Source organism: Beauveria bassiana (genome assembly GCF_000280675.1).
Source record: "Beauveria bassiana ARSEF 2860 unplaced genomic scaffold BBA_S00037, whole genome shotgun sequence".
NCBI classification, from domain to species: domain Eukaryota; kingdom Fungi; phylum Ascomycota; class Sordariomycetes; order Hypocreales; family Cordycipitaceae; genus Beauveria; species Beauveria bassiana.
In genome coordinates this window covers 168687-181710 of record NW_007930872.1, presented here as the reverse complement: position 1 = coordinate 181710, position 13024 = coordinate 168687, and the positions used below count along the sequence as shown (strand labels likewise).

Sequence of the window (13024 nt, the reverse complement as noted above, 5' to 3'; positions counted from 1 at the left end):
AAGTTAACAGTTAATCAACAGCCAGCCAGTCAACAACAAGTAAGTTAACAGTTAATCAACAGCCAGCCAGTTAACAGCAATTAAATTAATAGTTAGGTTATTCTTGACAGTCAATCAATAGCTAGTCAGTTAACAGCGAGTGAAGCAGTCAGTTAATCCTTAACAATCAATCAACAGCCAGCTAATCAACGGCTAGTTCATCAACAGCCAGTTAATCAACGGCCAGTTAATTATCAGCCAGTGGCTAAGAGCTTATTACGGACTTAAAATTGGTATATTATTAGATGATTGTTATGAGGCTATTTCGGCCAAGAGTGATTTTGATGAACTTCTGATTGGTCCATCGATAACTATGAAATACATCAATAGGTAAATCAAATTTAGATCGGAAGATTCGAAATCGACGTTACAAAGTTCGGGTTCATGGTAAGAAGGATTTGTCAATCAGGCTGGCGGCGGGGAGGTCGTGCGGCGAATGACTCGATCGGTCAAAGGCCAGAAGCGGGGTGATGATACTGCGAGAAATTCAAAGCTGGCGTTTTCGAATGGATAAATGCGCAAAAGACGTCACGGATTATCTGTGAGACTGAATAATTGTTGTATTTTTTTTGGTGGTCTCTACCTTGTCAACTTTGCGCGTTTGGTGTGCAAGGGTCCTGCCTACCCTGAAGCCAAAGTCACACCTTTGTTTGCACGCGGCCACGCTCACGCGCGCACGCCAAATCAAAACCCAATCCCAGCCTCAACAGCATGGCCGCCTGCAACAATGGCTTCAAAGTCATGGCCAGCCAAGAGTGCAATGGCAGAAGTCTCGACATGACGCTCGCTGCGGAGCAGGCCATCTTCGGGCTCATTCCGGCAGCCATCTTCCTCATCACTACAATGCTGAGGGTGTTGTATCTCTCTCGACAGCCAATCAGGACCGTAGATAGCCTCGCTCGTAAAGCGAAGCTGGTACGTGAGAAGATCAAGTACTGATCCTGACGGCTCATCTCTAACAATGGTCACCAGGTCGCCGCTTTTGTCTTTGCCGCCATTCAAACGACTCTTCTTGTTCTTTGGACACGCATTGGACCACAGGATGCCAAATTGAGCATTGCTTCTTCCTCAATGGATCTAATTGCAGCTGCTATCCTCCCTGTCCTAGGCCACATGGAGGATCGTCGAGCCGTCAGGCCATCCACCATCCTCAGTGCATATCTCGCTTTCACGGTTCTGCTGGATCTTGCTCAGGCTCGCACTCTCTGGCTGGTTGGCTTCAACATCCCAATCGCAGCCATGTTTGTCAGTCGGCTTGCCAGCAAATTGGTCCTTCTCGTCTTCGAAGTTCGATCCAAGCGAGGCGTCTTGAAGCCAGAGTACCACGAGCTGCCGCCCGAGGCTACTGCGAGCATCATCAGCCGAAGTTTCCAGTTCTGGTTAAATGGCCTCTTCGTCACGGGTTTCCGATCGAAACTCTCCATCAACCATCTCCCCCGCCTAGATCCTGACTTGGCCGGCGCGCATCTCAGCCGCAAGTTCCAGTATGCGTGGATAGCGAGACAGAGACCAGAACGGCGTTTCGAATTCGTATACGCTGTGCTTCGCGCCTTCTGGAAACAGCTTTCTTTGGCTGCATTCCCTCGATTTCTTGACATTGGTTTCACCTTTGCACAAGTGTTCCTCATTCAACGCACCTTGACGCTTCTCGAGGAGCCAGTTACTGAAGAGAGTACATCGGTCGGATATAGCCTCATCGGGGCTACCGCTCTAATCTACCTCGGACTGGCAGTATGCAAGCTGCATTACAACCAGGCAATGCACCGCTTCATAATAATGTTTCGCGGTAGTGCTGAGTGCTGTATCTACGATCATCTCCTGTGTCTCGCCGACGGCGACGGCAACAAGTCTGCCACCCTTACGCTTATGAGCGCAGATTTAGACCGCATTGCCGCTGCTTTACCTGAACTAAACGAAGTTTGGTCACAGACTATTGAAGTTATAATTGGAGTAGCTCTGCTGTCGCTGCAGCTTGGTTGGGTCTCTGTCGTGCCTATTGTTCTCGTTATCATCTCCTTCATAGGAGGTGCCCTGATAACCAAGACCATTGGAAACAAACAGAAGATTTGGGTCAACGCCGTCCAGTCCCGCGTGTCGTTCACGTCCTCTATCTTGGCAGGCATGAGAAATATCAAGATGCTTGGATTGCGCGACATCATCGCGTCTATGCTTCAGCAGTATCGTATCGACGAGACAATTCGCATGGCGGCGTTTCGATGGAGCATTCTCTGGCAAAACGTCGTCCAGAACCTGCCCTGGGCCCTCACACCGGCATTGACGTTTGCCATCTACGCTGGTCAGGCTCTTACTCGCGGAAACGAGACTCTAGATGTAGTCACAGCTTTCTCAAGTTTAGCCATCATCCACCTCCTGACTGACCCTACTGCGAAGCTCGTCAGCGCCATCCCGTCCACAGCATCAACCATTGGATGTTTTGACCGCATTCAAGCTTTCTTGCTCACCAAACCAAAGGGTGATCAACGCTCACTTGAAGCATGGTCTTCGTCTGATGTGCAGTCAGCAATCGATGGTGGTATCGAATTAAAAGACCTCACCCAGATTCGAAATCAGGTTCCATCTTCGGCGAATGCCATCCAAGTTGAGAACGTCACTCTCCGACCAGCACCACAAGCCGATCCAATCCTCACAAATATGAACTTCTCAGTCCCGCATGCATCATTAACTATTCTCGCTGGACCAGTTCGCGCGGGTAAATCAAGCCTACTCAAATCTCTCCTCGGCGAAATACCCATCGAACAAGGTGGTTCCCTGTCTATATCCGACTGTCGCACCGCATACTGCTCTCAGAGTCCCTGGCTGCCCAACACTACTCTCAAAGCTGCCATTCTCGGCCCCGTTACCACCGCCAACCCATACGATGAAGCTAGATACCAAAAATGCCTGCGTATCTGCGACTTGGATCACGACATTAGCCGGTTTGAGAACGGCGACCACACCGAGCTTGGCTCGAACGGATCGTGCCTCAGCGGCGGTCAGCGGCACCGTGTGGCCCTCGCTCGCGCTCTATACTCCGGCGCTCAGATGCTGATTTTGGATGATGTCTTCGCCGCATTGGACTGGGCGACGCAGAGAAAGATCTTCATGGCATTGTTTGGCGAGGGCGGCTTCCTCCGAGACAGCAGGACCACAACTCTTTTAGCTACGTCCAACACAAACTTTCTCAAGTACGCTGACAAAGTTCTTGTTCTGACCGATGAAACCGTCGAGGAAACGTCTAGCCAAGATGCCGAAGCCCTTCAGCTCAAGCACGCCAGTGACGCGTCCGTTACTCCAGTCACCGTGCCACCTGCCCACGCCGATGTCTCTAAGCTCAAGCGAGCACAACAAATCGACGATCTGAGCAGGTCAACGGGGGATTTGGCGGTCTATAAATACTATTGTCGCCATGTACATTGGTTTCCCGGGCTTTTCTTCCTCTTTTTCGCCGCCGTCAACGTCTTCAGCTCCGGCTTTTCTCAGATCTGGCTGAAGTGGTGGACAGAGGCAGGCGGTGCGCGGATTGGCGTATACACCAGCGTGTTAATTTGCCTCGCATTTCTCAACTCATTCTCAATGGGGGCGTATGTTTGGGCAATCATCATCAAGATATCTCCTTCGACGGCTCGCAAATTCCACGCCATTCTCGTACGAACTGTCATGCATGCCCCGCAGGCCCTTTTTACCAGCACAGACAGCGGCGTCATCTTGAACAGGTTCACGCAGGACATGACTATCATCGAAGGACAGCTGGCCACTGGTGTGCTCGTGAGCGTCACAAACCTCTTTTTCGCGTTGCAGGCTGCAGGGCTCGTCGCAACCGGCTCCTCATACATGGCCGCCACCATTCCGCTTCTTGTGTTTGCCATCTGGGCCTTGCAGATGATTTACCTTCGCACGTCTCGACAGCTCCGTATACTCGACATTGAAGCAAAGAGTCCGCTGTACACTCACTTTGCGGAGACTGCATCTGGACTAATGACTATCCGCACATTTGCTTGGGCGCAGGCATTCCAGGACGTCAATTTTGAGCTACTCGACCAGTCCCAGCGACCATGCTACCTCCTCTACTGCATTCAGATATGGCTCGGCCTCGTACTCGATCTAATTGTGGCCGCTGAAGCAGTTTTCGTCGTCAGCTTAGCTGTTGGTATTCGCGGATCAACAAGCGCCGGTCTTGCCGGTGTTTCGCTCAACAACGTTTTGTCTTTCAGTGCCGCCCTCTCGAACTTTCTCAGCGGTTGGACCATGCTGGAAACCTCGCTAGGTTCTATTGCGCGTCTCAAGGGCTTTGAGGCAGCTGTGCAGCCAGAAGACAGGGCGGAGGAATGTGCGGTAGCCACTGCGCAATGGCCAGCGAATGGTGCAATCCAGTTCAACGACCTGAGCGCATTTTACGAAGACAGCTCGTCTGGCGTCCGGGATTTTAGCCTCACAATCGAGCCAGGACAGACTGTTGGAATATGCGGGCGCACAGGAAGCGGCAAAAGCTCCATTATAGGCGCAGTGCTTCGCCTCGTAGAAGTCCACTCTGGTACCATCGTCATCGACGGGATAGATATTACCACATTGCCCCGCCAAGTCATTCGCGAACGGCTCCTCGTCGCCACACAAGATCCTCTAATCATACCAGCTAGCCTCCGAGTCAATATTGACCCTGAAGGCAACGCAACCGATGAAGTCGTATCCACCGTATTAAAGCGCGTCGGTCTTGCCCATCTTATCGAACGACTGGGCGGGTTTGACCACGAGGTCAAAGCCGACGACTTGTCCCGCGGTGAGCAACTTCTCCTTGGCCTAGCACGGCTTATTCTCTCCAAGAAGAGCGACAAGGGCATTCTTCTCCTCGATGAGGCGACGAGTAACTTGGATGCCGACGCAGAAGAAGCAATACAAAGAGTGTTAAAGGAAGACTTCGAGGCGTACACCAAAATCGTCGTGGCGCATCACCTGCACACCATTTTAGATTCGGACGTCATGGTCATCATGGAGCAGGGCAGGCTAGTGGAGGTGGGTAGCCCGGAAACGCTTTTACAAAGGCGGGATGGAAAGTTGTTTAATTTGATGGAATTACAGCTTTAGATTTGCATTAATTCTTTTTATAGAAAACAAGAGCTTATGAATATGCAACGTACTAGCTATGTGCAGTTGAATCGAACCTTGCGCCGATTGGAAAGTAGCTGCATCCAGCTACATGAAGTGGTATAATTTGCACTTAATGCCAACTACACAAAGAATTGCCATGTGCTGTACTGTATTAAGAGCTATTCTATAGGCACAACTAGAGGGAGAATTGGGACGAGGTACTGTCCTAAGCAAAGTAGGTCGTAAACTGCGTTACGCCTAGGTAGAGAATGGAACCTGCAGGGTATTGTGCGGGGGAGGGGCGGGAATTACAGGCTACAAGCGCCGCCACAATCCCCAAAATGGCGTAGGTTCGGGACTCCATGTCCATGGCCATTTTTTTAAAGTGATGTCAAGATTAAGGCCGGCGTGTTCAATCTGATTCTGTTATTCTGAGACTGGCATGCATCATCATATCCTCAACCTCTTAGTTAAGCAAAAGGTTCCTTGCTTAACGCTCAAGTTACTGTAATAAAAGCTGCTTGATTCGGGAGTTTCTGAATGAAAGTGGGAGGAATCGAGCCAATCAGCGGCTGCCAAGGCAACGCATCGACGTTACTGCAACCCGGAACCCTTGTCAAGTCGGGCGTTTAGCAGATCCTTTACAATGACGAGCGTAAGCCGGGCGTCGGGAGCGTGGGACTTATCTGATCATCAACAAGGTGACTCGATCATGCGTATAGCCATTGGTCATGGGTGTAATCTAGGTCTCGGTAGCGAGCCTGGAACTGTGCGCCGCCCTTGCGTGCCGGGCGACTAGCCCCGGCGTCGGCAGCAGAATTGGCGCCGGCGTCGGGGCGCAGCAGAACTTATAACTCGGCAACGAATTGAGCCATACCATTGTGCGTGCTCATATTTTGGATTTTTTTTTTTTATAGATTCTTGGGCTTTCGTGATTTGTAAAGCGATTTGTGCTTCACACCAAGCCACCGAGCTTGACACAGCCACTCTATCCCCAAGTTATGCCCATCAGCAGCCACCCAAAGTTTCTCCTCGCCACCACCAAGCTTTATTGTTTGCATCCATTTGTAAACATTTCTCAGTTATAGAAAACCCCCCTTATATCTTCGAACCAGGCCACTTTGAACTTCCTCACAAGTCAGACAGACTCTATTATCATGCCGAATTCATTGTGGTCGCTCGCCAGAGCTCGCGTTAAGCAGGCCTACAACAACACCAACAACAAAAACAAAAACACCACCACCACCACCACCACGCTGGGCCGACCGACAATCGCAGCAATGACAACAAATACGGCGACCAAATGCAAAGCACTTCCTTTGCATCCAGGCTCTCAGCCCCCATCTTACGAAGATGTAAGTAACCACAGTACTCTCTACAGAGGTGGCCTTCAAAAGTCCGGTATGGCGAAGGGTCGCTATCGACTGCTAACATTCACAATACAGTCTATTCCAGATCTAGGAGAATTGGACCATCTTCTGCGAAGAATATTTGAAAATCAGCTCTATAGCCCCTTGGCACGCCTTCCAGATCACATTCTCGTCAATATCATGAGGTCTTCTGATCTTAAGAGTCTTTTCAGGCTGCGACATACCTCCCGCATCTTCATGATTCTCTTTAGTGTCAATCCGACGTTCAAGTCCTTGCACTTGACGTCAGATGATCACCAACGATTCTACGACACGGCAAGACTTTGGGAGGTACCGCGTCGCATTATCCCCACGCATCAAGAAGCATTCTTCCTCGAATCCCGACGCATATGTCAAGTTTGTTTAAATAGTCGAAGAGGAGACCGTCTAGGGAGAACGCTGCTATTAAGCATGCCGGTTCTTTATTGTTCAGGCTGCCGCACAACCCACCGGGAAATGCACTTCTCCGCACGTATGCGAAATGCGATAGACGACGATAGAGTATGTGTTGGACACGAAGGCCATCTAATTCTGTGCGCCCATCGATGTGTTAGTCTACAACAAGCGAAGCTTGACGCAGCCTCCGGAGCGAAGAGCCTATGCTGTTCCTTCAAACACGATATATCTCGGCCTACTTGCGGCTCAAATACCTGTCCGGCTGATAACCGGCCGCAGGTACAAGCTTACTATGATCAGTACAGCAAACTACGAATTAGTATTTCTTTCACGTCCCATATCAAACTCAATAGGCTACGAAACGGAAAAATATGTCCTTCAAGCCTGCGGAGAGAATTAATACGCTCTCACACGCATGAAGATATAGGGCTTTGGCATAGAATGCTTACTAGGACCAATCAGGATGAGATGCAGGCTTTCGACCCAAATGTCTGTGATTGTGTCGATTACTATCTAGACCATCCCTCGCTACAGCTTCAGCGTCCAATACGCACCTGTCCTGCGCCAGCCATTGCGCGCTGGCAGGAATCGGCGCCAGAAGGCGGCTTCATTAGCGAGACGGGCCGCTGTGCCTACAAGCGCCATGGCTTCACCTTTGACGGGGTAGGCATTCAGCTGCGCGTCGACTTTTTGAAATGCCACGATGCGACAAAGGAAATGCTGGCCATGCGCAAGACGCTTGTTTGCGCCATCGATCCAGATGCGGCCTCGTCGGCAGGCTGGGGCGATGTCGTCTCCTGGATGTCTTCTGACACAATAGCTGACCCAAAGCAGCGGGGTTTGTTTTACTGTCCGCGAGGAAATTGCGACACCTGGAGACTTCAGACCTTTGACGTGCACCTTCGCGCGATTGAGGCAAGACAGATGCAACGGGAAAAGCTGGCCAGTACTACGACAAAGAATGGCAAAAGAAAGGCAAGACGGCGGGGGCGACGAGGAGGAGGAGGAGAATGATTCGGGGGGCGACTATGATTGCTCAGCAGAAATTGCTCGCGGGGAACGACGTCTGCAAGGCCAGCAGGATTAAGGGATTATGAGCATGGCGGGCCTGTTCCTTCAACATGAGAAAGGGAGATTGTTTTCTTCTCGCAATAGCTTACGACACCAGATGAATTTTCCAACTATTGAAAGCTAGGGGTACCCGATCACAATCGTGCTCTTTAGTGGCAGCGTGCGGTAACTTGCAGGTGTTGAGCCCATGATGAGTCTGAGCCCTGAGCCATGCAAATGACTTCTGTGTGTCCCTCCCTCCTCCACTCTCAAACTTGTCGATCTGGCCTGTTCGTCTGCAGACTCGGTCATTTTTTCGTGCAGATTTATGACCACAGCCAGGAGTAGCGAATGTCAGGTAAACCATGGTTCGGCATCGCATCATCATAGCTTGAAATCGGCATTGACCCTTTCCCATCCTACGGCCGATTCTTTCATGGCCGCCACGCGCTCCGTCAGCCTCGTCTTCAACGCCTTGTTCTTTTCCGTGCACAGCTCGTACATGGTCGACAAGTTGAACAGCAGCGTGCGCGACGAGTAGCCCTTGTCCACCAGCCCCTCGAGGATATCCCGCCCTTCCACGATACGGCCCAGATACAGCAGGCAAATGGCCGTGTTCACGGACACCATTTCGTCATCCAGCGCCGCCCGTAGCGCCTGCCACCGCGCCAGCGCCCCCTCGTAGTCCGCCTCGGCCATGTCGCAGAGCGCGAGGATAATGCCCTCCGTAGTCTCCGCGTTGTCGGCACACTGCCGCGCACACGCCCGCGCGCTCTCCGCATCTCCCAGCTGCAGCCACAGCAGCGCCCGGCACAATTCCAGTCGCGCGTCGCCGCAGCTCCGCAGACTCCGCAGCTGGTGCGCCGCACCAGGCAGGTCGTCCATGTCGATGAGCGCGCCGGCGACCTTGACGCCGAGCTCCTGCAGGCGTTCCTTCCACAGCTCGCTCTCCGAGTTTTCATAGCGCGCCGCAGCCTTGGCGATGTGCTCGCGGGCCTCGCGGGCCAAGTCGTGGTAGCTCATGACGGCGCGGCGCGGGTCGCCAAAGCCGAGCGCCTGCAGCCGCACGTTGAGTACGCGCAGCGGCCACGGCACTAGGTGTGCGCCGGTGGTCTCGTCGACATAGGTGCGGATGCTCGTGAGGTCTTCGAGCGCCTTGACCTCCTGCGCGGCGAGCGAGGTGGCGTCGATGAGCGTCAGGCATGCGAGGCGCGTGTACAGCAGGTCAAAAATGCGCGGCGCGTCGTGCGGGTCGACACCGGGGCGGGTGCCGCTGCCGGTGAGTTCCTGCACGGCGGCGATGGCGGCGGCGCGAAAATGCCCACGGGCGAGGAGCTCTTCGGGACGGCCGCTGAGATCGGGCTGCCGGGATGAGCTGCGGAAGGCGAGGGGTACATTGAGAGGGGTTAGGGGATGGTAGATTTCGGGACGGAGCAGAAAGGAAAAGTCTTTGCGGTGAGGCTCGCCTATTTGTGAGACTGGTGACGAGACCGTTTGCTGCCCGCGTGGGGATGCTGTGCTCCTGCGAATGCTAGAGTGTGGTGACGTCTGTGCTGCCGGGGTGCCAGGATTTGATAAGGGATCACTTGAGACGTCAATATCTAGCGATCATGTCTGAACGGAGATTGAACACTCACTCATCGGCGTCCAACGGTCCTTTGGTTGATGCCCGCGGCCTGGAAGCTGGTGATGTTAGCTTGGCACGTATTTGGTAGGTGGAGGTGATCGCTGGTGATACATACTCCGCGATGTTGATGATTTGTTCCTTGTATGCACTTTGGCTGATGACTTCGTCGGCTGGCTCATTGTGATTTAATTATGCTGGCATATGAGGAACAATCTGGGCTTCGTGAGTTGTAACTTGAAGTCTGGACAGCTGTAGCTCCAGTGGGAGCCCGCGGGTAATTGCCGGTTAGTTAGCAGAGCTGAAGCCAGCTGGAGCACGTCGTCCAGCGTTGCAATCCTCTGTAACTACATGGGTCGGCCACTGTAAATCCAATGCCTCTGCATCAATCAGCAACACCACCATCAACCCACTGTCCACAACCATCACGATAATCATCATCACCATTACCACTACCACCAGTATATCGCTACAGCAGTCTTCGAGCCCATCGCCCCAACTTGTAGCTCTAGCACCCTCACGAACCACGCTATCTCTGCCGGTCCACATCTACAGCGTCAATACTGCCATCACCATGGCCACCTGGGGCATCATCTACAGGGCCTCACTTACAGCGCATCACAGATATCATCGCAGAACGGAGACCCAAGATTAAAGAAAAAGAGCTTATATTCAAACCACACATCACTGCCCCAACCTCCTTGGCCTCCTCCACTGTCAACTGTTAGTGTCCACACCCACCAAAGTCTTCCCTCATTGACCCTCACCCACCCATCCACCTAGCAGGAGAGCCGGCAGCGAGCAATTTATTTCGCCCCAGACCCCGGGGCTTGTTGCCACTCGCCATACCGACTCTACCTGCGCCCGTATCCTGTCAATGTCAGTACAAGAGTCCGCCAAGGCAAGCATGCCTATGCCGACTCAACATCGCTCCCCGTCCAGCTCTTGTCCACCTCCCTCCAGCCAGGACCGATTCCTCCTCCCAGCCCCAGTCCCATCATCACCCTCCCAGCATCCTCCATCGACTCTGCCCAATCCTCCAGAACTGGCAGTAGCCGCAGGGCGGACAGCCCCCGCAACCCAGTATGATGAGGATGTGCCACGACTGCCATCAGGCGTTCGCGGCACATATGCTCCCACAAGAGGCTGGCTTCTGCCAGGCCAAACACAAGCTCAGCCTGGCCGCGAATAACAGCCAGCCCGTTCGAGGTGGCGAGCGCGGGTGCGGGCGCGGGCGCGGGCGTGCTCGGCAAGACGGGCCGACCACGCACGCTCCCACCTTGCCCCTTCTTCGAGTTGGGTGCTCCGGCGGCCTCAAACCTCGCAAAACTGCCAGTCCCAGGCATGAGGCAATAGTATGCCCCGTTGCGCTGAGTTCTGGGCAGGGCAACCCATTCCAAGCACGCGAAGCAGCAGGACGCGCCCTCCAGCCCCCGGCTGAGAGAGCCAGCGACAGTCCACAGCTTCGAGGCTGCAGCAACCCAAAAGATCAAACGCCCAAGGGAGCAGGAGCGTCGAATCATGGCACCAACGCGGAGCCACAATGATGTGGTAGGTACTTGGACTTTCCAAGTACCTGCCCTGTCGAACAAGCGGCCGTCTCTGCTGGGTTGGGAGACGGCCTCGCGCACAACTTGGGCCAGCAAAGGCGCAGGAGAGAGCCACCCAATGGACCGAACTTGCCGGATCCGGGCTCTACGGAGCTGGAGTGGGAGCTCCGTACCCAATATCCGGTGCACTCCTATGATGTGGTAGGTACTTTGACTTTTCCACAGTACCAAGACCACCAACTCCAGTAGCCATTCTGCTAGGTTGCAGGGCAGGTGCAAACACATTCAGGCCAGCATGACCGCCGAGGAGAGCCTATTGGATCGGGGCTTGCCGAGTCCCCAAGCAAGTAAAGCCGGTTGAAAGCCCGCTGAATTTGTAGGAATTCAGTCTGGGGCGCACCAGTGCTGTACACGAAACCCAGGCACAGACTGAGTGGAAGCTCCGTCCAGAGGCTCCTAGTGGGAGCTTCGTACAGACGACTCTCGTGGGAGCTTCGTACAGGCGACTCTGGGCCTGCTGTGCCTTGGGCACTGAAGCCCGAGCAGGTACTCCGCACTGCGGAAGCGAGAGAAGCAGGCCGGGGAGCTGAGTGGGAGCTCCGTACAGAGGACTCTGGGCCTGCTGTGCCTTGGATCGTCTAAGCAGGAGGCCGTTTCGCTGACAATTTTTGCAGTCGGCAATGTCGAGTTTCTTGCAGTCGGAAATGTCGAGCGCAATGCCAAGCAAGAGACGATACTGTCAACGACGAGAAACCAGCCAGTTTCACGTAGTAGCACTCTAGATACCGAATCTCGGGCCAAGCACCGCCGCTGCTCCCGTCTCGACCGTCTGAGCGATGTACCCGCTTCATATAATAACATTCAAGGTATCGAATCTCGGGCCAGGCACCGCCGCTGCTCCGTCTCGACCATCTGGGCAGGCCAGTAACTAGGCCTCACAGGCCGGGGAGAAGAGCAGCGGTCCCAATTTCGCTGACTGTTTCACGCCCTCCCTCTCCAAGCACTGCGTGGCCACAGACTGACAGGCTCTTCGATGATGGCAGCAGTCATCTTTACCTGCGCCTTGTCGTGCTCGACCTGATCTTGTCGAAGCCGGCAAACTCTTGGGCAGGCTCTTCGAGGACGGCAGCAAGACCTTTTGCCTGACGGTGTCGTGTGTCGTCTGGCTGGGACACGTCAAACGGCTTACTACCGTGTCGGCCAAAGAACACTTGCCTTGCTGCCTGCGCCTTGTCGTGCTCGATCTGGTCCGAGGATGGCAGCAAGAATCTCTGTCGGACGGCATGGTAATTCGAGTTGCTCAAGGCTCTGAGAGCGAATCGACACCTTTTCATGCGTCGTCGTTCGGCCGAGAAGCGTCAATCGGCTTGCTACCGTATCGGCCAGAGAACACTTGTCTTGCTGCCTGCGCCTTGTCGTGCTCGATCTGATCTTGGCGAGACCGGCAGACTCTCGGGCAAGCTCTTCGAGGATGGCAGCAAAGATCTCTGTCGGACGGCATGGTAATTGGAATTGCTCAGGGCCCTGAGAGTGAATCGACACTTTTTCATGCGTCGTCGTTTGCCTAGACCTCCTGAAATGGCTTGCTACCGTATCTGCCGGGGATGCAAAACTCCGTGACAAGCGTGGAGTCACTCATTGCAATGGCGAGGCAGTCAGCCCGACAGACGAGTTTGCCCGGTATACTCTCAGTGCCGAAGAGGAAGGCCAAGACTGGGGAGGAAAGGGCCCGGGGTCATTCTAGGCACTGAAGTTAGAGTGAATACTCAGTGCTGAGGAAGCAGTCGAAGGGTCTGCGAATGCTGGAAGGGACTCACACTGCCATGGAACTGGAACTCAGTTCCGTTGGGCAGCGAGGATCCATCGCTGCCACG

General features: G+C 53.7%; 4 protein-coding genes across 4 annotated transcripts; 2 read left to right on the top strand and 2 right to left on the bottom strand.

Annotated features, from left to right (window-relative positions):
* Window positions 1-750: 750 nt before the first annotated feature.
* BBA_08656 (ABC transporter) lies at window positions 751-5118 on the top strand (the record flags this gene model as incomplete). The annotated part of the gene is made up of 2 exons (XM_008603753.1): window positions 751-954; window positions 1012-5118. The coding sequence occupies 2 exons, from the start codon at window positions 751-753 to the stop codon at window positions 5116-5118; spliced, it is 4311 nt and encodes a 1436-aa protein (XP_008601975.1).
* Window positions 5119-6278: 1160 nt separating this feature from the next.
* BBA_08655 (uncharacterized protein) lies at window positions 6279-7940 on the top strand (the record flags this gene model as incomplete). Its single annotated transcript, XM_008603752.1, has 3 exons — window positions 6279-6476; window positions 6567-7031; window positions 7389-7940. The coding sequence occupies 3 exons, from the start codon at window positions 6279-6281 to the stop codon at window positions 7938-7940; spliced, it is 1215 nt and encodes a 404-aa protein (XP_008601974.1).
* Window positions 7941-8360: 420 nt separating this feature from the next.
* On the bottom strand, window positions 8361-9782 carry BBA_08654 (tetratricopeptide repeat protein 15; the record flags this gene model as incomplete). The annotated part of the gene is made up of 3 exons (XM_008603751.1): window positions 8361-9561; window positions 9614-9659; window positions 9719-9782. The coding sequence occupies 3 exons, from the start codon at window positions 9780-9782 to the stop codon at window positions 8361-8363; spliced, it is 1311 nt and encodes a 436-aa protein (XP_008601973.1).
* A 729-nt stretch (window positions 9783-10511) lies between these two features.
* Window positions 10512-11123, bottom strand: BBA_08653 (uncharacterized protein; the record flags this gene model as incomplete). Its single annotated transcript, XM_008603750.1, has 1 exon — window positions 10512-11123. One exon carries the CDS (start codon window positions 11121-11123, stop codon window positions 10512-10514), a length of 612 nt encoding a protein of 203 aa, XP_008601972.1.
* Window positions 11124-13024: the final 1901 nt, after the last annotated feature.